The sequence below is a fragment of the Camarhynchus parvulus genome, chromosome 1 (genome assembly GCF_901933205.1).
Source record: "Camarhynchus parvulus chromosome 1, STF_HiC, whole genome shotgun sequence".
Classification (NCBI taxonomy): domain Eukaryota; kingdom Metazoa; phylum Chordata; class Aves; order Passeriformes; family Thraupidae; genus Camarhynchus; species Camarhynchus parvulus.
The window spans coordinates 70186324-70207695 of NC_044571.1; the positions used below are offsets into that span (position 1 = coordinate 70186324).

The 21372-nt window shown below is 39.0% G+C and overlaps 1 protein-coding gene across 4 annotated transcripts in view; it reads left to right on the plus strand.

The window, feature by feature from the left end:
• ATP8A2 (ATPase phospholipid transporting 8A2) overlaps positions 1–21372 on the plus strand; it is a 280843-nt gene that overhangs the window by 67030 nt on the left and 192441 nt on the right. For all 4 annotated transcript variants that reach the window (XM_030944045.1, XM_030944071.1, XM_030944054.1 and 1 more), the window contains one exon: positions 16028–16200. In XM_030944045.1, the coding sequence (XP_030799905.1) occupies positions 16028–16200 (173 nt within the window). The remainder of the gene's footprint in view (positions 1–16027; positions 16201–21372) is intronic.

Sequence of the window (21372 nt, forward strand, 5' to 3'; positions counted from 1 at the left end):
GGATTATAGAATTAATATTTCACAACTTACCTGTAAATAATGTAAGGAAAAGGGAGATGGGTTCACAACTTAACTGGGTGACTTTTTTTAAAACTTGTGCTTTCTTTTAAAGTTATTAAAACTTAATTTGTCTGTCTATAGTAGTTTTAATACTGTCAGGTTCTCAAGGGATTTCTAGTTCTGTCAAGGGCTTGACAGACAAAATCTGCAGTTCAACAGACGGAGTTAATAGGTTTAGTAAATATTAATAAAAGAAATCTATTGTATAACTAAATCTTTAGGGAAATTACTGTGGTGGTTTAATTTTAAAAAAGAAACATAATCTTGATGATTTTGTGGAGTTTTCTTACTACAATTATTTTTAGTAATTGAAATGGGTATCATATTTATTAGATAAACTTTAATAAAAACTTCAGATGTATTGAATAAACTGTTAGGAAACTAAGTGTATTTTTAAAACTCAAGGAAAAAGAGGTCTTTGAAAAGTTACTGTTCACTTCAGGGAATGATGTTTGTTTGACTAGAAAAGAGAAGCTTGCCTAGGGCTTTCTTTATATTTTTATCTTTAAAAAAAAAGTAAAAATGCTGGAAGCTGTCATGATGAAAGCAAATTGGGTCTTGTGTCCAGCTTCTCAGTTGAGTGGATACCAATGTCTTTGCTGGGCAACAGTTAATGCCACAAAAGTAAGATTTGTTTCCAGTTCTTTCTAGAACTAGAAGCAATAAGGCACGAGCAGTGCAGCAGCAGAGGTACTCTTGCTTCCTGAACTGCCTGTGAATGTCTAGGAAATGTCTGCACCAGCTGCATATGAGAATAGAACATTTAAGTTGTAAGGACTAGGATCAGCCAAATTAAAATTTTGTCAATTTTAATGTAGAGGTGAATTGTAAATGATACATATCTGAAATGGTGTTGTACAGCGCTAGTTTATAATACATTATAGAGAATTTCAAGTCAAACAAAACCAACCCATCTGTGTATGGGCTGCCCTGTGGCCTCTAGATGCATTATGCCATGCAGTCATTCCTGACAGTGGCAGTTGCCAACAAATACATGTCAATTTTAATCTTTCGTTCCTTTAAATCTGCAAGCCTCCTAGTAGGGAAGGGATAAAATAGATTACCTGTGGGAGTCTGGAAAAGTATAGAGTAGCTGGAGGAAGCCTTACTTTTCTCTGTGGCTCACTACCTGATATTTGCAATTTTACTGAAACCTTTAATGCAGATAGAGTATTTTTGAAAAGTCGAGTAGGGACAGTGGAGAAATCCAGTGTGGTGGTTTTGAAGGGAGAGAAAGAAGCAGGTTGTTTAGTTTGTTGGGTAGGATGTTTTGTATGAGGGAAGTATGTGAAGCTTCTTAAGAAATGGAAATTATTTAGTTACTTGAGATTACAAATAAAGTAGATCTTGTGACAGATCATTTGAGTCATGCTTGTCCAGCATCCAGGAGCCACATGAAACTTCAGTAAGGAAATCTGCAAATCAGAGAGATAATTCTTGCAGAAGGTGTTAGAAATTATGTTTGCCAAGAAGGAATCACTGCTATTTGTCAGTATGCTGGGAGCTAAGATGCTGTGCCGAAGGCAATAAAAAGTTGTTGCTGTAGATGTTGTACCAGAGTGTAATAGAGTTACCTCCCATGAGCATAAATCTTCAGTATAACTTCTTGTGGCGGTCACCTGGAGGAAATTCTCAAATTAAATATTATTCAAAACAATATGATAGTCATGTAGGACTAAGCATGCATCTAGCACATACTTTAATTTTGTGAGAGACAAACCACTGCTACTTAGACTACCTTTATCTCTCCACTTGGAATTTGTTACCTTGCCTATCCGCTGCCCTAACTGCTGTGCATTCTCTAAATCAGCGAACATAAAGTCATGGCGTGCCTCTAGTTTTCATTACAGAAGCCTGTGCTAAATTGCTTGGTTTCTTACTTGGGTTTTGGATTTTGGCTATTAATTTTCACACTGTCATTATTGCTGTCAGAGTGTTTTGGTGGTTTTTTGTTTGTTTTTGGTTTTTTTTAATGTAGTGAAGCTTGTTACAAATGTGTGCTCAACAGAAGCCTGATGTTAATGTGAAGTACAGAAAACTGCATATTTTAAGAACTAAACAGACTAAATAACGTGGACTAAAATAGGAAGAAAAATGGTGCGGGGTTTTGTCAGTTTTGTTTGGTTGGTAGCTTGTGGTTGTGGGGGTTTCTTTATTCTAATAAGACATTGAATACAGTCTGCTATAAAAATGGCCAGTGTGGTTTTAAGATCATGTCTGCTGCCTTGCAATGCAATTTCAGTAATCTTGAGTTTGGTTTCACATGCGCAGTTGGCTGGTTACAATACTCTTTTCTATTAAGCATTTTTGGAACATATCATGCTTTATGAGCAAAGGTTAACTAGGGCCTGAAGGAAGCTCGAAGCAGCAAAGTACAGATGTGTTTGTAGCAAAGAAGACCACTGGCCAAGCCCAGGATAATTACTGCTACATGTTGTTTAAAGGTGTACCCTTTGTTGTTCAACTCTGCTGGCGTCTTCCAAAAGATGGTGTTCTGCCCTAACCGATTTCAATATCCAAAATCATTGTGGCTAAATCCCTATTTCCCATGTGGTATTTCTGTTCACATAGTCAGAAAGGCAGCCTGTGGGATATAAGAATGAATATTTTGGTCTGGGAGTTGTGAATATTGTTATCTTAACTATGTGTTTCTCTGCAATGGCATTGGAGCTCTGAAAATCTTTATGGTGCTGTCTTTTGAAATAGTGTATTTGTATAGAATTTTTTTAGTAGGTTAACATGATCATCTTGTCAGCTAATAGGAGGAATGCAGTATCTGGGTACTTGAGAGGCTGGGATAAATGGGTCTCAGCATCTCTCAGTTTCAGGGGTCTTATATACAGTCTGAAAAACTACTTGATTTTGGTATTTCTGATTCTTGTTAGAATTCATTGCCCCAAGTAGAGCATTTGTTGCCTTGGTTGGGAGAGGGCTTTTATGGATTTTGTATCTAAGTACTAAAGTTTTGTTTTGTGTCTAAGTACTAAATTGCCAAAACCAGTTGTTACATGACCTTAAGATTCTATAACGTTAATACTGTTTCAGTGAGTAATTCTTTGTTTGGGAACTCTCCCATAGATACATACATGCAATATTGTAACTTCAAGATTATTAAAACAGTTGTATGAAGTTACTTGAAAGCTGTCCTTAGTGTCCGGCATCAGGACAGCCCTTAGAGAATGTCCTTGGATGTAACTCGTCAATCACTGAGCCAAGTGAATACATCTCACCTCCATTCTTCTCAAAAACACTACCTGGGGTTGTTGTCTCCTGTGTAGGTTTCAAAGTATGAAGACACTAAACTGTCCACTGAACACATGTAATCTTTTGGATTTGCAGTGTGTCTGGAATTTCAGTTCTGGCTGAACTATGGCTGGTGAAGAAACTGCCTTAAACTTGTGATGTGATGGCAAGGGCAAGTAGCCTTTTAATGTCACCTCATGTAGTATTAAATAGGATTGTGTTTAGCAAAGGCCATTTTTCCATTCCTGTGCAACTTGGAAGTGCTTTAAATGCTCAAATGCTCAAGAATTTACCTTTTTTGGTTTTTTTTTCCAAATAATCTTAGCTAAGAAAATGACTAGGGAACAGCTGGGTGGAGGCTTTTGCTTCCTTTGATCTTCAAGGAGGCCCGTGGCAAAGCTGCCCTTGTTCCTGCTTGTTTCCTTTTCCACCACTACCTAAGAGTGATGCAAGGCATGACCAAGCAGTGCCTCTCTGAAGCTGCTGTCAGGAGATGTGTGCTTGTTCATGTACATCACCCTTCCCTAAAGGTATAGCCTGTGCTGAGAAGATAATGCTATTTAAGGGCAACAGGTAGCCTAAAATAATCTCAGGCTGTTGGCCGATATTTAGAAAGATCTTGATGCCATGTATTATCATCTCTTATAAACCCTTAGCTTTTCATGTTTTGTCATGTTTTCACGTTTCCTTGCTATCATGTTATAGTCACATTTTTAAAACCCTCTAGATAGGGTTCATGCTCTTTAGGAACCTCCAGCCATTCCCTTTTATCATTGAACATAGTCTCTTCTGAGTAGTTGAAGCTGTGGTGTAGGAGCAAACCTTTTTTATAAGATAGGCACAAAAATGAATTAGGCTTTAGAATTGAAGTAAAATTCAGTATAAAAAATGACAGTAGTATGGCAACTTCTGAACTGCCTGTGGGGAGCTGGTTCATAGACCCAGGCCCCACTTCTCCAGACACCTGAGGAGGTGAGGGGAGGCTGTATCCTGCTGCTGGCTTTGTGTGCCATATGGCTGAGGATGGTCTGGAGGAGCTGACTGCCCTGTGCCCTGTTTCAAGGGTGGAACTGAGGGCAGGAGGGAGAATTTGGGTCTGTGCTACATCTAGTTTGTCATTGCTCACTTATCTGCTGCCAGTTAAGTTAAAATTATTGTTCAAAGAAAGCTTGTTTATATTTGCTTTTTCAGAGCTTTTTATTTTTCATATAACTGTAGAATGGTGTGAGTTGGAAGGGACCTTAAAGATCTAGTTTCATCTCCTTCTGTCATGGGCAAGGGTTCCATTCCCTAGATCAGGTTGCTCAGGGCCCCATCCAACCTGGCCTTTATTGAACATTTCTGGGGATGGGGTTTCCACAAGCTCTCTGGGCAGCAGTCTTTATTCTTTTGTCACCGTAATCTGCTGTGCTCAAATTGCAAGACAGAAGGATTGCGTTTCTTTTGGTGTTTTGAAGTAAGTAGCATTGAGCATGGATTGATCCTGGTAGAGTTCTATTAGTAATATAATCTTCAGACTTCCTCTGACAAAAGTGTTCAAGCTGGACAATCTTGAGGCATTTACCTGATGTTATTGTTGTAAAGTACTAATTTTGTAATCAAAGTGCAGCAGAAGAATTTATATTGTGACAAATCTTATTTGAGCAAAACTAGTAAGTAGGTTCAACAGGCTGGCAGGCATAAAACCATTTTGATAGTTTTGTCATGCTTTTCTCATTTCATGATCTAATGCTTTGTAGATAGTTTGATTATGGGTCTTGTATCAGCTGAACAAATACATAGCTTTCTGGATTTCTGGTATTCTGATACTAAAACACAAAATTCTTCAGTTTTCATAATTTATGTGTGTGGTGCCAGTGCTCATACTTTGGATAGCTCTTCTGTTACTTTTCTTCAGTTGTTAAATGAGAGTTTATTTGATCCTACAGATCTAGAAGTGTTCAGATAGTGAAGATCTCTGTGATCTAGTTTGAATGTTTCCTAGCATCTTGCTTGTGTAACCCAATAGTGTTTTTCACTTTCCTTGATATGTATCTATATTTTAGCACTGTAATTTATGGGTTTAAAAACTTACAGTCTAAGGTTAGCACTTTTAGTCCTGCTACTGTCCTCTGCTTGGATGTAGAGTTATAGAGCTCTTTCTTTTAGTTTTGGGACACGAGGAAAAATCCAGTTTTCCTGTATCCTTGCTGTGTCCTCTGACAGTCTGTGTTTCCCAGGTGTGGGAGTGTCCACACTCTTGTCCTTTAGGGCACATGTAGTATTTTCCTTGTACAGTGTGTTCCATATCCTTTGTCTGCCCTTGTGGGGCAATTTGGGTGCTGTTTTGTCTTAAACAGAAGCATGGTCAGGTTTTAACCCCCCTTTCCAGTAGCTTGCCGAAGGGGCCAACCCAAGCAGGAGAATGCTGCCTTGCTTTCTGCTTGCTAGGCTCTGCTTCATTAGAAGTCCTGAGAGGGCACAGATGGGACTGAAGCCAGGAGTGAAGTGTCCAGGATGGACTGTTGCACCTTGCCTGCCATTGAGCAGCTGCCAAAGGGCAGGAAGCCTGACCTAACTCTTTAAGGAGCCAAAGTGATCCCAGTTGGATGGAAACAATCGATGAATGTACTTGTTCTTTGTTTTTGAAAGGCTGTTGGGGAATAGGTAAGGTCATGGGACTACAGCTTGTATCGGATCCTTCTGGAAACCCCTTTGTGTGTTGTTTTATTGTCTAGTCAGCCCTGGGTAAAAGGGAAAAATACATATTCCAAGGAGTATGAGTAAATTCTGATGCTTGTCATGCTGTCAGGGTAGAAGTAAAATCTCAAAGGGTATTTCAGGAACTGCAAGTTCTCTCATATTTCTGCTCAATATGTGTATTGTTTCCAAATCAAAACCAGGGCATTAAGCAAATAACATGGGTTAAAAGCAATCTGCTTATTAAAAGTAACTTTTATTACGGAGCTTGCTTGTCCTAATCAGTGGCTCTGGAATTTTCTTGAGAAACAGATTTGATAGTCCACAAGCACTTGAAAAGAAGACTAATGTGACAGGTTGAGTTGTGTTATGTTGGGACTGTCTCGAGTAGCTTAGAGTTTGCTGTTTGGCTTAATTCTCAAAGCAGTTTCCTTTTACTGAAGTGCAGGAATAACTTTGCCTATGAACTCTGACAGCGGTATGGCCTCTGTTACTTACACTACCATTCCACTGAGCTATTAACTGCACAGATGCTAACAGCAGTTGAGGTCTTTTTCTAAAGGGGGATTTTGGAGAGGAAATTAAGAGTGGAAGACTACAAATAATTGAAGCTATAGCTTTCTCTAGCCCCATTTAAATTTTATTAGTCTTTAGAGAGGGAAATTCTGTCCTTCCAGCTTTATTTTGGTGTCTTACAAATTGATGTTACCTTACATCAAAGGGTAAAACCAAAACTTTCTCTTTTCCAGACTACACATGTAATGTGACTTGAAAATATAAAATAATTTTGTCATGGTAAACAGTAATTTTGACACATACATATGTCTGTGCTGGAAAGGTAACTGCATAATGAGAAAATCATCTTGAGTCAGTCCTGTTTTTGTACAAATCAATCTACTCAATATTATGCATTCCTTATATATAGCATTCGTCTGGAGGAGAGATGAGCTCTGTCATCTGATCTGTATTTCGTTGTGACTAATGTTCAGTCTTTTATCCATTAATAAACATGGATTCCTTACTTGCTAGCAGTGATAGAACTCCTTTAATATAGTCCTGGCTGCACTGGGGGCTGTTCTTTGTCTCAGGAAAGTTCTAATCTCATTGAGTCAGGATGGCTGAATTTTATTTATATCAACCAAAGTGGTCAATAATAATAATAATAACAATAATAATAATAATAATAATAATAGTTGTTGTTGTTGTTGTTGTGATAATTTATAGTTTACACTTTGTGTATATAAAGAAAACCCATACACAGATGGAGGTATAAATATATGGAAAAGCCAATATCTGTAGCAGAGATCTGAATCTTTAAAGCATTCTATCTGAAGGCTTAGGGGTGACCTAGTTGCCTTCCTGTACTTGAAGGGAGGAGCCTGCAAGAAAGTTGGAGAGGGACTTTTTACAGGAACATGTAGTGACAGGACAAAGGGAAATGGCTTCAAACTGTAAAATAGTAGGTTTAGATTGCATGCTAAGAAAAAATTCCTTACTCTGAGGGTGGTGAGACACTGAAACAGATTGCCTGGAGAGGTTGCCGGTGCCCCACGCCTGGAAGTGTTCAAAGCCAGGCTGGATGGGGCTCTGTGCAACCTAGTCTAGGGATGGGGTTGGGACTAGATGATCTTTAAGGTCCTTCCAACCCAAAACATCCTGTGATTTCATATAAAGAGAAAATGCCCTCTTTTTGGGGGGCAGTGGGGGGTAAATTATAGACTGACTTGTATGTCTGCATACCAATTGTTAATTTCTTGGTTGAATTCTCCTCGGCTGTTTGGGGGCATTGATGTGTACTGACAGCTTAAAACAGAGCAACACAGAAACTTGTGGTTCAGACAATGTAACAGAGAATCCTGTATCTTCATGATCTAAAGCAGAAGGTTGTGGTGTCTCCTTGATCTGAAGGTTTACCCATCAGGTTGAGAAGTGGGCTGTTACCTCTGAGAAATTACTTGGCAAGAATCAGTAACTTCCTGAAGGAGTGTCTTCAAGAGTGGGCTTCTGTTTGTTTGCTTCCAGGAAAAGCTGGATTATGTTCCAAAGAGAAGAAGTAGAAGGAAATAAAAAGTCCATTCTTTTGAATGAATTTGATAAAGCTTAAATACCATAATATAAAGACTAAATCATTCTGGCTTACTAGCAAAACTAACAGGCTGCTTCCTCTTGGCAGAGCACAGTTGGTTTTAGTAATCACACAGATGTTTTAGTGTCCAGAACAAGCATTTCTTCTTTGAGCTTTCTGTGGTATGAGACATAAACTTTCTTAATGTGCACCATAAACTGTTCTGTGGTCAAATATCTACTGTATATTGAAAGCAATAGAAAGAGTCACCAACATAGAGCAGTTCTGGAGTACATGAAAATAGTGTAATAAGCCTAATGCTGTTCTGAGTGTGAAGAGAACAGGGTTGTGGCTGTAATGTTTGAAATCCTTGGTTGTCCCAGGATACACATGCTTCTTGCTAAAGTTAGAAATATTAAAAAATGTCAAACTGAACAAATGTGGTATTGTCTTCCATAGCATTTGAAGAACCTTTGATGAATTGCCCTTTTGACTGCAGTTGTTTCCACAATTGTTTCTTATGCTGCCAGCTTTGCCCTCGTGGAACTGAAAGGAGGATTGCAAAAGACTCATGGCTTTCAAGATGGTGCCTTTGGCAACAATGTTGCACTGGATAACTACTTAGGATGCCAGTTCTTTTGTCTGAGAATGTTGAGACTTTTGTGACTTTTCTTGATTTTTTCTTTAATTAATCAGTATTTTAGTCAAGATTACAGTAAAGAGTGGCATTTTTAAGATGCCACTGCTAAAATCTGCATTTCTCTCTTTAATGTGAGGAAAAAGTAATGCTGCAGAAAACTTCAGGTTTTAGTTCAAAAGGCTAAGATATGAGGATCACCACTTCTGGCAGCATGCACTGCCATGTTATTTAATCTGCAGGGTGGGACATGACTAGTTAGTGAAGTCTTGAACAAATCGGTTTTACTTCTTAATTTGGCAGAAGCCTTGCTTTGCTCCTAATTCTTCCCTCCTTCTCCCCCCACCCCAAAGCCTCTCTAGCTCTGGGGTTGCAGTGGAGACTTCATATATGTTCCATATTAAAGATGCTGCTTTTCTTCACTGGGAGCCTGAAGTTTAGTTTGCAATCACCTGACATGCTATGTTAAGTTTTCTTGACTACTTCACCATGTACTTTTTGAATAGTCAGCTCTTTGATGCTCTTCCTTGCCACGATCTTGAACTGATCTTGCAGGTACTGGAAGTACCTGCAGCCCTTTTCACAGCATATGTGTTTGAGATGGTATATCTGACTGACACTTCTGGAGATTATTTTTCTGTGATCAGATGAAGTTTGTGAAAAGCTCTGTTTCTTTTTTTTTTTAACTATGTAGAACATGCTTGGAGATAAATGTACAGATGACAGGACAGATGTTCCTTCAGGATGTATTTTTGTTTCCTATTTAACCAAGTTCCTTGGTTCCTGCATAATAAGTTTGTTGCAGAACTGGAAACATCCGTGAATCATTCTCCGTTGCACTTGCTACAGCTCTTGATGGGCAAATTCATCTGGGCTTTCAACTGCCCTTGGATAGAAAAATTCTGCTATGATCTATTTTATCTTATATCTGAATGCAAGATCTGGTCTGAAAATGTGATAACCTGAGACTTGCTATGCAGATTAAGGACTCTTTGTATTGAGACATTTTAAATTACTTGGCTAACTGAAGGAATTTCAGGTTGAAGTTCCTGAAATTTTGAGTTCAGGTTGAATTCAAAGCTATGAAAATTATGTGAGTGAGTCCATCTAACATCTCATGGTCCTCCATATGATGTTTTTCTTGGCACAGTAGGAGATCATATTCATCAAGCAGAATCATGGTGTTATTAAATAATAAAGTTCTGCTGTGTCATTTGGTTGACATGTTTTAAGAATGGCTGTAAGATGATATTGGAGTAGTCACACACTGTGTGCTTGTATGTATCTAAATCAACATGTGATGCAGGCTGAGCACTGCAGTAATACTGAGCAAACAGCTATTGATGGGCCTGTTTGTTATTTTTTCTCTTAGTTTTGATCTTACTTAAAAGAGTAAATTGAAGGTATGCAGCTGGGATCTGATCTTCCACAATCCATTTGCTAAATGGTTTTGTGTGTACAGGTTGAATTTGAAGTGAATCCTGTGTTTTAGAAGTATTCAGACTTCCTCTAAACTGGGAAATGTTGGTACGATTTCTTTTTAACTGTGAAGTAGTGAAGTATTCACAGTTAGTCTTTGGCTCTTAAGGGTTTTCCAGGCTCTCAACTACAGTGTCCTTATAGCCTCTTCTACTGTAAAGCTAGGGAAGGGATGAACTCTTAAAACTGGGCTTTAGAAGTGTGTAATTTTCAGGGTCATCTCTCCATAGTGCTGTTTTCAGTGAGTTAGTAAACAGAACAACCTCCCTGCTAATATCTCTACTTCTGGCTTTACAAGAACCTTACAGGTGATGTATTTTCAGGAATATAGCCTGCTCTGTTCTCCATGCACTGCCTCATCTGTTGCACATCTAGCAAGATGAATGCCTATACTGATGTCAAGATTGGGGGGTTTTTTTAGCATTGTTATATGGTTTTGAGAGTAGAAGAAAGCCAGAGTGGTTTTGTGGCTACTCTTAAGAATTCCTTATTGTTGAGAAAGTGTCCAAGTGCTTCTCTGAAATTTTTTGTGAGTTGAATGTGGAGGTCCATGTTGTTGTAGAGTTGATTGTATTACACCATACATATTCCAATATTAGTAACTAAGTATTTCCAATTCTACTGGTGTTTTGCGTATCCATTTTATGGGCCATAAACCATGGCTTTTGTATCAGTTTATATAAGCAAGTGACACATTGCACCTAGAAAACACAACTTTGGTTGAACTGGTATTTCCATCCTCAGCTAAATTCTGAGAGTACACAAGCAGTTAAATAAGCAACTGTTTGAAGCCGGATCAATTATAGGAATCACAAAAGAGAGGGAACAGAGGAACGTGGCAACAGTCCTGTAGCTGGAGTACTGCTGTAAACATAAGGTAATCTTCACTAGGCTTTGTGGCTATATGCTTTACACCCTTCCTTATAACTAGGTCTTTGGAAGTTGCCTGTTTGCTTTTGGAAGTTGAAGTGGTTTGCTGACCTAGTCAAGTTTGGTACCAAACTTGGAAGATTGGCGAAGTGAGGATCTGTTCTGAAAGTGATATTTCTTTCTAGGTTTCAAGACAGGTTTCAAGGTTAGCTCTTGTATATGAGTTATTTATTATGGCAAGCACTTCCAGTGACTCTTCTGCCCAAGGAGTGTTGCTTTATATACTTCTAATATGTTTTGCCAGCTTTGGTTTTAACATTAATTTTTCTTGCTTTTATGTTGATTATTCCTATACTGTAGGTTTGCTTCTGCCAGATGTCTTTACAGTTCTCTCTGGCACAGCAGCCAGGCAGATTGGAAGTAAAAGATTTCACTTAACGTAAACTTCTAGGTTGCAATGAAGATTGGAAAATTTCCCATGAAGTAGGGTTGGCCAGTGTTATCTTGATTGGGATTATGTAATGGATTCCTTGCTTAATTCTTAAGTTCTCCTTGGAATAATTTTCACTTAACGCTGGGGGAAGGGGATGTGGCTGGTATTTTGATTGAAACCACTTTTTTCAGCACAGTGGAAGAATTGTTACATCTGATGATTCAGATTATCTGTGGATGGGAAGGAAAACAGCAGCTGTAAAAAGTAAATTCATGGATTGGTAAAACAAATTGAGCTGGCACGTCAGTGCACTCTAGTGAGTTAGCAGATTGTGTAATTTATCTAACCTCATTTATACCAGAACTAGTGGTTTGGAAATTAATTATAGGATGATGAAAGAAGTTAGCTTGGAAAACCCTTCAAACTGCTGTAGCTAGCAGTACTTTCTAGATAACTACAGAAGCAAATAGTATGTGTGATTGACTTAGCTTATAGTTAAACTATTCTGTAAGTTTAACATCTCTTACTGCAGGAGCTTGTTTTGCGAGTGTCATTTTAGGTCTTTTGAGATGAAAGTATGGCTGTTCAAGAAAGGTGAAACACTGAATATTCTGAGTTGGAAGGGACGCAGAAGGATCATTGAGTCCAGCTCTAAAGTGAATGGCCCATATGAAGGCCATACCCACTATCATGGCATGATTAGCACCATGCTGCAACCAAGACAGCGTGAAATGTGGGCAGCCAGAAAGTAAGGCTGATTTTGGCTGTATGGGGGTATGTCTGTCAGAGGTCACAGGGCTGAGTGGCTCTCTTCAGCTGAAGATGCCTTCTGGCCTACCTGATACTACAAGCCACTGACTTTTCTTCCTGAGATGTCTTTTCTTGTGGGCCATGGATGGCTGTATGCTTACAATGAAGTAGTAGCCACGAGTGTAGTGGCTGCACAAAATTCTATGCTTTCTATATCCTGCTATAATTTCAGTGAGTTTGTGAGCCTTTCCAGGGAAATGCAGGGCAGGAAAGAGGAGATTTGGAACAGATTGTCTTATAATAATCGTCCAGTTCTTCTCTGCATATCAGCGTTCAGCGTTTTTGTAAGATAAGCTTAGGGAATAGCTATTATCCTGCTGGAGTCTTCTGCACTCAAATTTTGCAGGTCCTTCTGAGTTTTTTTTCTTGACAAGTATCTGATACTGTCATTCTGTATTGGACACTGCATTGCCTCAAACACCAACGTTTCTTGCTGTAGTGTGCAAAGCTCGGGAGAGGGGGAATGGGCGGTATCGTGCACTGCTTCTAGAAAAACCCAACCCAAACAAAGCAAAAAAACAAAGCAAGAACAACAACAACAAACACCACCCAAAGGCACATGGTGTACGCAAAAAAAATGCTTAAGTTATAATTAACTAACCTATAGAACATTCCTAATGTTTCTTATCACAGCATGAGGATTCTGCTCTTGTTTTTAGTGAAATCAGCAGAGTTTCTGATCACATTAACTCTGATTGCATTGACTTCCCAGTTGACTTCAAACACCATGTAAAAAGTATTAATATGTGCTCTGTTAACCTGCAAAATAATAGCCTGGCAAATCCCAGAATGTTTATCAGTATTGTAATTCCTAAATCTGGGCACAGCAGGGATTTTTCCTTAGGTTTTGGGAAGTGAGAATATGCAGGCATGCTATCACGAGGTTTGTTAAAGATCCTGAGCGTACAGTCCAGAGAAGACCACACAAACCCTGCTTCAGGATGTTTTTGTTTTCTGCCTGTCAACAAATTTAGTCTGCTATGAAGATTTATAATAGTGAACTAATGATGTTATTTCATGTTCTGTGTGGAAACTATGCACACAGAGAATGGTAAAACCTGAAAGTTTAGTTTAAGGCAGTAATGCAAGTAAATGCTCTGCTGAGGGTTTGTATTTGTGGTTGCGACTTGTTAAAATGGAAATGGAAAAACAAACAGGAAGAGCAGGTGGGATAGGTTTATTATGGAATATAACACTATGTCTTAAATTTAACTCAAGCACAGAGACCGTAACATCTTTAACCCTTAAATGCATTTATGTCAGAATTGTTCATGTTTTTAGAAACAAATCCCCTCATCATGTCAAAGGTCTAAAAGTAGATAAAAATAAATTGAAACTTCATTTCCTTAGCTTTTTCAGTTTGAGCTCTGTAGTTGACTTTTTATAAGCTGTTTTTTTTTCATATTGTTCTCTGACATTTGGTGGTCTTATGAATGAGTTTTTAAGCCCTTGTAAAGCTCTAAACTGATAATGTTACTCTGATTCAACTGACCGCTTAAGCATGTGCACATGTCCTCTACTGGCTTACGAAGTGTCTATATTTATTAGAAAAACCTACTGAATCAAGGCTACTAAGAAGATGGACTTTTCAGTTTTCACACCTTCTGACTTTCAAGTAAAGCTGTATATTTTTAATATTTGATGGAAATCAATATGCCACTACCATAAGGTTTGATTGGCAGGTGCCTCTCTGGGTTTCCCCAGAGCAGCTGGATGCTCTGTGCCTGGGAAGGAAAACCAAGTTTATTATGGCTAAGTGAAAGGCTTGCTTTATTTGTTTTTAGTACTCTATTCCAGATGCCCTGACAAACTTACCATTTAAGCTTTATGGATACTCAGTAAAAAAGGCAGGGGTATTCCACGGATGTGAGATACTTTCTTAGTATTACTATTGATTTCTGCTCCATCACGCTTGTTGTAGTAAAGGATTGACTTAGTCTTGCTTGATGTGACTCAAACTTATCCTTTAATGTCAAGCACAGCATAAAAGCTGGGGATCAAAGTAGGGATTTTTACTCTAGTTACCAGTAATGAGATGCCCACAGAAGGATATAGTTCCCCATGGTTTCCAAATGTTTGTTCCCCTGCTTGCTTGGAAGGTCTTCATTATATACCCAGTGAGAATGGGGTCTGGTTTATTTGGCTTAATTGCACGGGCCTATAGGAGCAATAGTTGGTTTTCTTTTTTAAAACGCAGCAATTTTAAGTAGTTAGAAGAAACAGAAATAATAATTCATGCTTTTTTACGGTATGAAGCTGTTAGGTTGTAAGTTAGCCCTGCATATGGAGGAGTATATTGAGAGTTGTAGAAAGTGCTGATAAAATGAAGTGTCTCATTTGTAATCCTTGATTTATAGTGTTTTGGGGTATTATTAACAGTGTTACTAATTCTTTGTCATCTTACATGTAAGATGAGTAAGTTCCATGACCAGGATGTGAATTGGATGAGGTTTATCTGTATCCATGATAATAAGCAATGGAGGGACTAGTATTCTCAACTGATGAGAAATACGACCTTTTATAAGTTTTCTTGTGGCTTTGTCTTTTGAGCAATAGATGATGGCTATTCAGTAACTCTCCTGAACTTGCCCTCAGATTGTCCTCTGTCTCTGTAGGGGGGAGTGGTTGGGCCCTGGCTTTCACTCTCCTTTGGATCAGGTGAAAAGTGAGGGGGTTCCCTCTGAAGTGCCCCAAGTGCTAGACAGGAAATAAGGGCAGGGAGTTCTCCCTTGGTTTCAAATAGTCAGAGAAGCATTTAATCCTGTGTGTGCATTCAGGAGAAGGACAGGAGTTAATTCTGCTCTTGAGAGTAAGAAAAGTTTGAGCAAGACTGAGAGGAAGCAGTGAAGAAAAAGAAATGACACTCCAAGATCCCAGGGGCAGAGGCTCTTGGGATAAAATTCTGTTATTGATAACATTACCCAAACTGTGTCCATTATACCATCCTTAGAGTTTCTATGAATGTTGTCACTGCATAGTAGTGTTGAACTAGATAAAACAGCTTTCTTCCCACAAGACTTACCCCTTGTTTTTCCAGCACTGGTCTCTAATGGTTTAAGCACAGTCATCTACTTTGTGTTAGATTTTCAGGTACAGTGTAGATAAAGCATGCCATGAAGTCATAAATCTAATCCCTCACATTTTAATGGGGAAACAGGGAATTATGCAGTCATTCTTTTAAAGAAGAAGGTGCAAAAGGTAATCTGTGTCTAAAGTGGCTGAATTGTGTTCTCTGTCCTACTCATTAACTTAATCTGTAAATTTGCCTCCAGTTTGGGGCTAGTTTTCTAGTGGATCAGAGTGAGTTTGTTTTGATTACCATACTAATGAGTGAGATGAGAGAAAATGAATTGCAAAGGAAATTTTCCGCTGTCCTCCCACACTTCCCCTTTTGTGAAAGTGGCCTGATTCTTTTCCTACCTGTTTGGAAAGGTGATGTATTTGGGCTGCAGTTGGGAAGGTTGTATCACAACTGCTTTGGGCACATCCATCATGCAGGAGTGTGTAGTAAAGATGCTGGAGTCTGCTCTGAAATGAGACAAGTTCCTAGGCAAGCAGAGGGAGCTTTTGCCAATTTGTGACACAAGTCAGTATATCTGCATGAGGTGCTGATAACACACTAGCTCAAGTCAGTGCGAATTTGAGTGCATGTGTACTGTGCTCTGCTGCATGGTCTGGAGATATCTTGCTCTAGTTTGAATGCACTTTTCTTGTATTAGGAAGAAACATTTTCTTTCTGTTTTTTTTTCAGGCAACAAGAGCTTCTCTGACTCAACATTGTACCAGTCTGGGGGAGTCACTGGGCAAGGAAAATGATATTGCCCTGATTATTGATGGCCACACACTGAAGTATGCCCTTTCGTTTGAAGTCAGGCGGAGCTTTCTGGACTTGGCACTCTCCTGTAAAGCAGTCATTTGTTGCAGGTAAGGAATTCTGTGTCTTTTTTGGGTAACAAAATGGCCATGAAGCCTATGAAATTCAACCTCATATGCACACACTTAAGTATGCTGGAGAGCAGCTTGCTTAGTAGTGTCTTTCTACCTCCTATGGAGGAGGAGGCACGCTCCTTCATTAAAGTTGTGTCATCAAATAGTACAATTCCCTCTGCCAGTGTCATTCCCAGCTGAGTCTGATCTCTTCTATAAAGTGATGAAAGATCATGAGAAAACATTGTGCCTGATTGCCCGATTATAGTAGACACTGATGAGAAGCAGTGGTATGGATGTCATTTGTAATCAAAATGTTTGTGTGACTGTTCAGCTCAGCTCTAGAGAAGGTCACTGCAGGAATTTAAGTTTGTCTTGACTTCTGGTTGTGTATTATGTGAGCCTGTGAGAAGTGTGATTTGCCCTATTAAAATGTTAGACTACTGCTGGCTTTGCTAAGTCACTGCAGAGTTTGTTGCTGTTTGTGGATATAGCCATACACAGGTATGGTCCTATGTCATGACTACTTCAGAAGGAAGGAAATAAGAGCCCCAAGAAAACGAAAACCAAAAGCTGGCTTACTTTACTTTTTGTGTAGCAGGAAGGCTGCATCATTTTTAACTTCGAAAGATTATGTGGCTTTGAGGATTGTGTGTGTTTGTGCTCATTGCTGGTATTTGAGGGGAACTATGACCTAGTGGAGATTGTTGATTTAGGCAGGCAGGAAGTTTTATTTGCATTCTAGAAGCAAGACCTGCTTTGTGGGAAATGACTGTATTCTCCTTGTACTACTTTTTTTTGCAGTCTTACTTACTTTTATGTGGGCACTTTGGTACAAGTATCACATGGCAAAAGGTGTGCTGTCCATGTACCTGAAATAGCTGAACCCTTGGGCTTTTTATCTGACTAGTTTCTTTCCATTTGTTTTCTGCACTGCTGTACTGCACGATACTGGGGCTAGAGCTGTTCAACGTGTTCATTAATTACCTGATGATTAGATGGAGTATGAACTCAGCAAGTTTACAAATTATACAAGACTGAGTGATAACACTGAGAAATTGGCTGCCCTTCTGAGGGACTTCAACAGGCTGAAGAATTGAGCAGTGAAATCTCATGAGGCTCAAGAAGAGGAAATGCAAAGTCCTATGCCTAAGGAGTTACAACCCCTTACACCAGTAAGCTGTGGGGGTTGCCAAGGTAGAAAGCACCTTTGTCCAGAAGGATCTTTGGATCCTTGGTGGACAAGCTGACCATGAGCCAGCAATGAATCCTAGTGGCAAAGCAAAGACTGGTGTTACCCTGGGCTGCAGTGTAAGGAGCATTGATAAAGGTTTGAGGGAATTGGTCCTCCTTCTCCACGCTGGTGAAGTAGCTTCTGGAATGTTGTGTCCAGTTCTGGGATCCTCAATATAACAGGTTTAATGGAGAGAATCCAGTGCAGGACCATGAAGATGATAAAGGGGCTGGAGCATCTGTTATACAATGAGAATCTGAGAGCTGCAGGTGTTCAGCCTAGAGAAGAGACTCAGAGGGGTTTGTATGAACATACAATAGAAGGGAATGAAAGATGAGGGAGACAGACTCTTCCCTATAGTGTTTAGTGACAGCAGTTTTTCTTCTGTTGCTGATTAATTTTTTTTAAAATTTGGGCAGGGGGCTAGAGGAACAGGGCACAAAGCCTTAGAGCAGAGGTCTCTTTTCTGCAGCTGTTTCATGGAGTGGGAAGTGTTTTACAAGAGGGAGCTAGCACAAGTGTAGCCATCTTTGGAATGCAACAGGCCCCAGTGTAGGGCCAGAGTAAAGGTACCTTGGGCTTTGAGAGCACCAAGTGCCCGGGAAGGGCACTGACCCTGTCTTGTGCTCTGTTTGAGGGGCAGTTAACAAACAGAGCAGATGGAAAGCTCCTGCTTTCCTACTCTATCGCAGTGCTTTGGCAGAGATCCTTCAAAGCCGCTCTTATAGTTTATTGCTCGAAGATTTGACAAGTTAAGCCAAAGACCTACGTAGCTGAAACAAATAATAAATTGAAAATTATTAAAATTACACATAAAATATATATAGTAAGTTGATTATAATGAGTGGTCCTGTTTTGCCAGGAGACATGCAATACTGGACATTTCCTCTTTCATTATTTCATGAGGGGAGCCAACAGGAGTTTTATTTATTAGTGAATTAGCAAATTGAGGAACAATGCAGAAAAAAAATACTTTAAATCAAAGGGGAAGAGATGATGTAATTTCATAGCTTAAAAGGAGGAATGAAAATAATTGAGTTTTAAGTCCCCAGGGAAAAAGAGGAATGCTTTTAATAACCTTTAAGGCTTTTCAAGAACCTTCCAGTCACTTGCCAGGTGCTTGATACTGAAGCAAGAAAAACATTTTTTTTAATGCTCTGAGTTGTTTTCGATAGTACTTTGTGTGTCAAATAAGGCAGTGCACTTATACTTTACAGGAAGAAGTTTTAAAATGGAATTGAGAAAGAGGACATTTCAAATTAGAGTTAGTCTTCAAATGAAAATGTTAATTGGGAGGGGGATGTGGCTCTTTAAGTTAGTGGTATGATGTTTAACCACAGTAGGAGTCGCCTTGCTATTCTCAACATTGCATAAATTCATGGGGCTTAATATTTCATAAATTTACTAAAACATTTTCATCTCCTCTGGGGAGTTTCAGCTGCATTTGCCATTCAAAAATTTTTTTTAAATATAGTTAAGACATACTGTATATTCATTTTCTGGGCTTTAGGCATAAACTGTAGTTGAACTTGATTCTCAGGGGTAATCTCTTGAAATGAAACTGTAGTAAACCTGGCTCCTTTTTGCATTAAGAGGGAGAGATGGTATCTTCTGATGGGGTTAAGTCTTGCACTGTTACAGTGTCTCTAGCAGGCCACTGGCACAGTGGAGAAAAGTATACGCCTCGGGAGACTTGGTAAAGCTAGCAAAATCAAATCAAACAACTCCTTAAGAAAAAGCCTTGTTTGTTAAAAGTTTTTCCAGAGACTGACAGATCTTATTATCTTTCTTCACACTGACTGGGATGTCAGGATGTCAAAAGCAAGCAAAACTTACTTTTCAGTGGAAGTAAATGTTGTTTGGAAGGCAGTTGAACTCTTGACTTCATTTATGAGATCTGAGCTGATGATTGCCTGTCTCTGGTTTTCTAATGTTCTTTTAACATACCTGTTTTTAGTGATGTTTGTGAGACACAAAATGTTGAGGTTTGGGTAGAAGTGAGATTATTCTTTTAATAACCAAATACAGTGTTTTCATTCATCTAGTGTTTATACTCTAGCTGGTAGGTACAGCATATTGTTGCATTTGGCTCTGAATATAAAAGTAGCTGAGAATTATATAACTTGTGTGTTATGGCATTTAATATTTAATTATTTAATATTTTAAAAATTCAGTATAATTTAAAATTCATTTTTAATTCTCTACTGAAGAGCCTGCCTTGAAGTGGAAGTATTTGTAGTTGCATTAATGCAATGTTTCAGAAACACATTTTTATGACTGTGCTTTGGGAACTTTTTGTTATTGTTGTTGAATAGAACTTCTTTGCAGGTGGCAGTGACTCTGCCTTTGTATGGGTTTAATGCCATATTAACAAGACGTCCATCAGGAAGCAGCAATCCATCAGCATTTAAGAGATTAAAGAATTCTAAGCAGTTTGTAAGTACTTCAGTGCTTAAAATTAATTGCTGGGCAGCAGAAGTAGTCCTTTGTATAATTTCTTTCACAGATGTAAGCGCAACAAAGCAAGCATCTCCAGAGAGATGCGTAGCATAAGACTGGGAGCCCATCCCACACTGGGTGCCTCAGTGTGATTTTTTTTTTTTTCCTCTTTTGCTTGTATTACTGACCATTTCTGCCATACTTCCTGAGGTGATGATGCTGGGATGTTGTTTCTTTTCCATACATGTACTTAGATCCTGCAGCTTTTCAGCTGAGTGAACAGCGAGGTGATGCCCATGTAGGAGGGGTTTCAGGTAATAGGAAAATAAATAAAATGTTGCAATTGCTGTACTGTCCATCAACTTTTCTGCCATACTTTTGATCCTGTGTGCTGTTCTGGAGAGGTCTCTATAAAGTGGTGCAGCATGAACAGAAATTGAGAAAATCCAGCAACAGCAATTTCTATGGACTATCTGCTATTTCCACAAGGGCACTTGCCATGTCATGGCTACTACATCAGGATGTTTTTGCTTGCTTTTAGGTGTGAAAGATATGTGCAGTTGTTGCTCAGCATCTGAACACTGACTTCTGGAGGGCTTCTGCCCAGCCTCACCAGCTAACTTTAGGTGATAATGGCGCAAACTGTTACTTTCAGTACCTTGAGCAATATTGGAGCTGTAGTGATAATGGTTAGGACCTAAGTAAAAAAAGAAACGAGGAGAAAATGTATGTTTTTTAAACAAGCAATAGGAAAACCCTGTTCTGTGTTTCTATTGCATGTAGCATGCAGGGAGGCTGGGGTGAAGACAGGAGCCCACAGGTATCACTCTGAGAGCAGACATTACATGTTCTGAAACGAACATGCCCTTTGACTAGAGTGTGTCTGCTTAGGTGTGGAAAGGGAAGGGGTTTAATGAATTGAAAGCAGAAGGTTGGAGAAGGGAAGGCAAAAAGCAGCTTGTGAAGAGTACATGTTGCTAACTGTTAGAGTCACTTCATCAGCTAAGGAGAGAAGAGAGATGAGGAGACAAGAGAAAAGTTGTCTCAGCACTCCAAGTTGTAAGGCCATAGCTGGGGTGCTTCTGGTCTTCCATCATGATTTGGAGGAGACGTTAATAGCATAGCTGACAAAATGAACATCTGGAATACTTCTTAAATATTTATTCCCCCAACTTGTATATTGTTGCTGGTGTTAGTATTTGACAAAATGATTCTTCTGTGCCGTAGTTCAGCGTGTATTTATTTATTGAATCAAAAATGTGTCTTACTGGCTTTCATTAGATAAGACCCCCATTTTCATGATAAAAAATTGCAACTCAATTCTGATTAAGAGTATGATAGCCAATTCTGATGTTAATTGGTCCCAAAGAAAATTGTGGATGTGTTACATTTTCCTGTATGTACATCTTGTGTTTCCCCTCACCTGTCACCTACTAAATAATCAATGCTCATTCTCATATTCTATTTCTGCCAACTCATGACAGCAATATTCATCT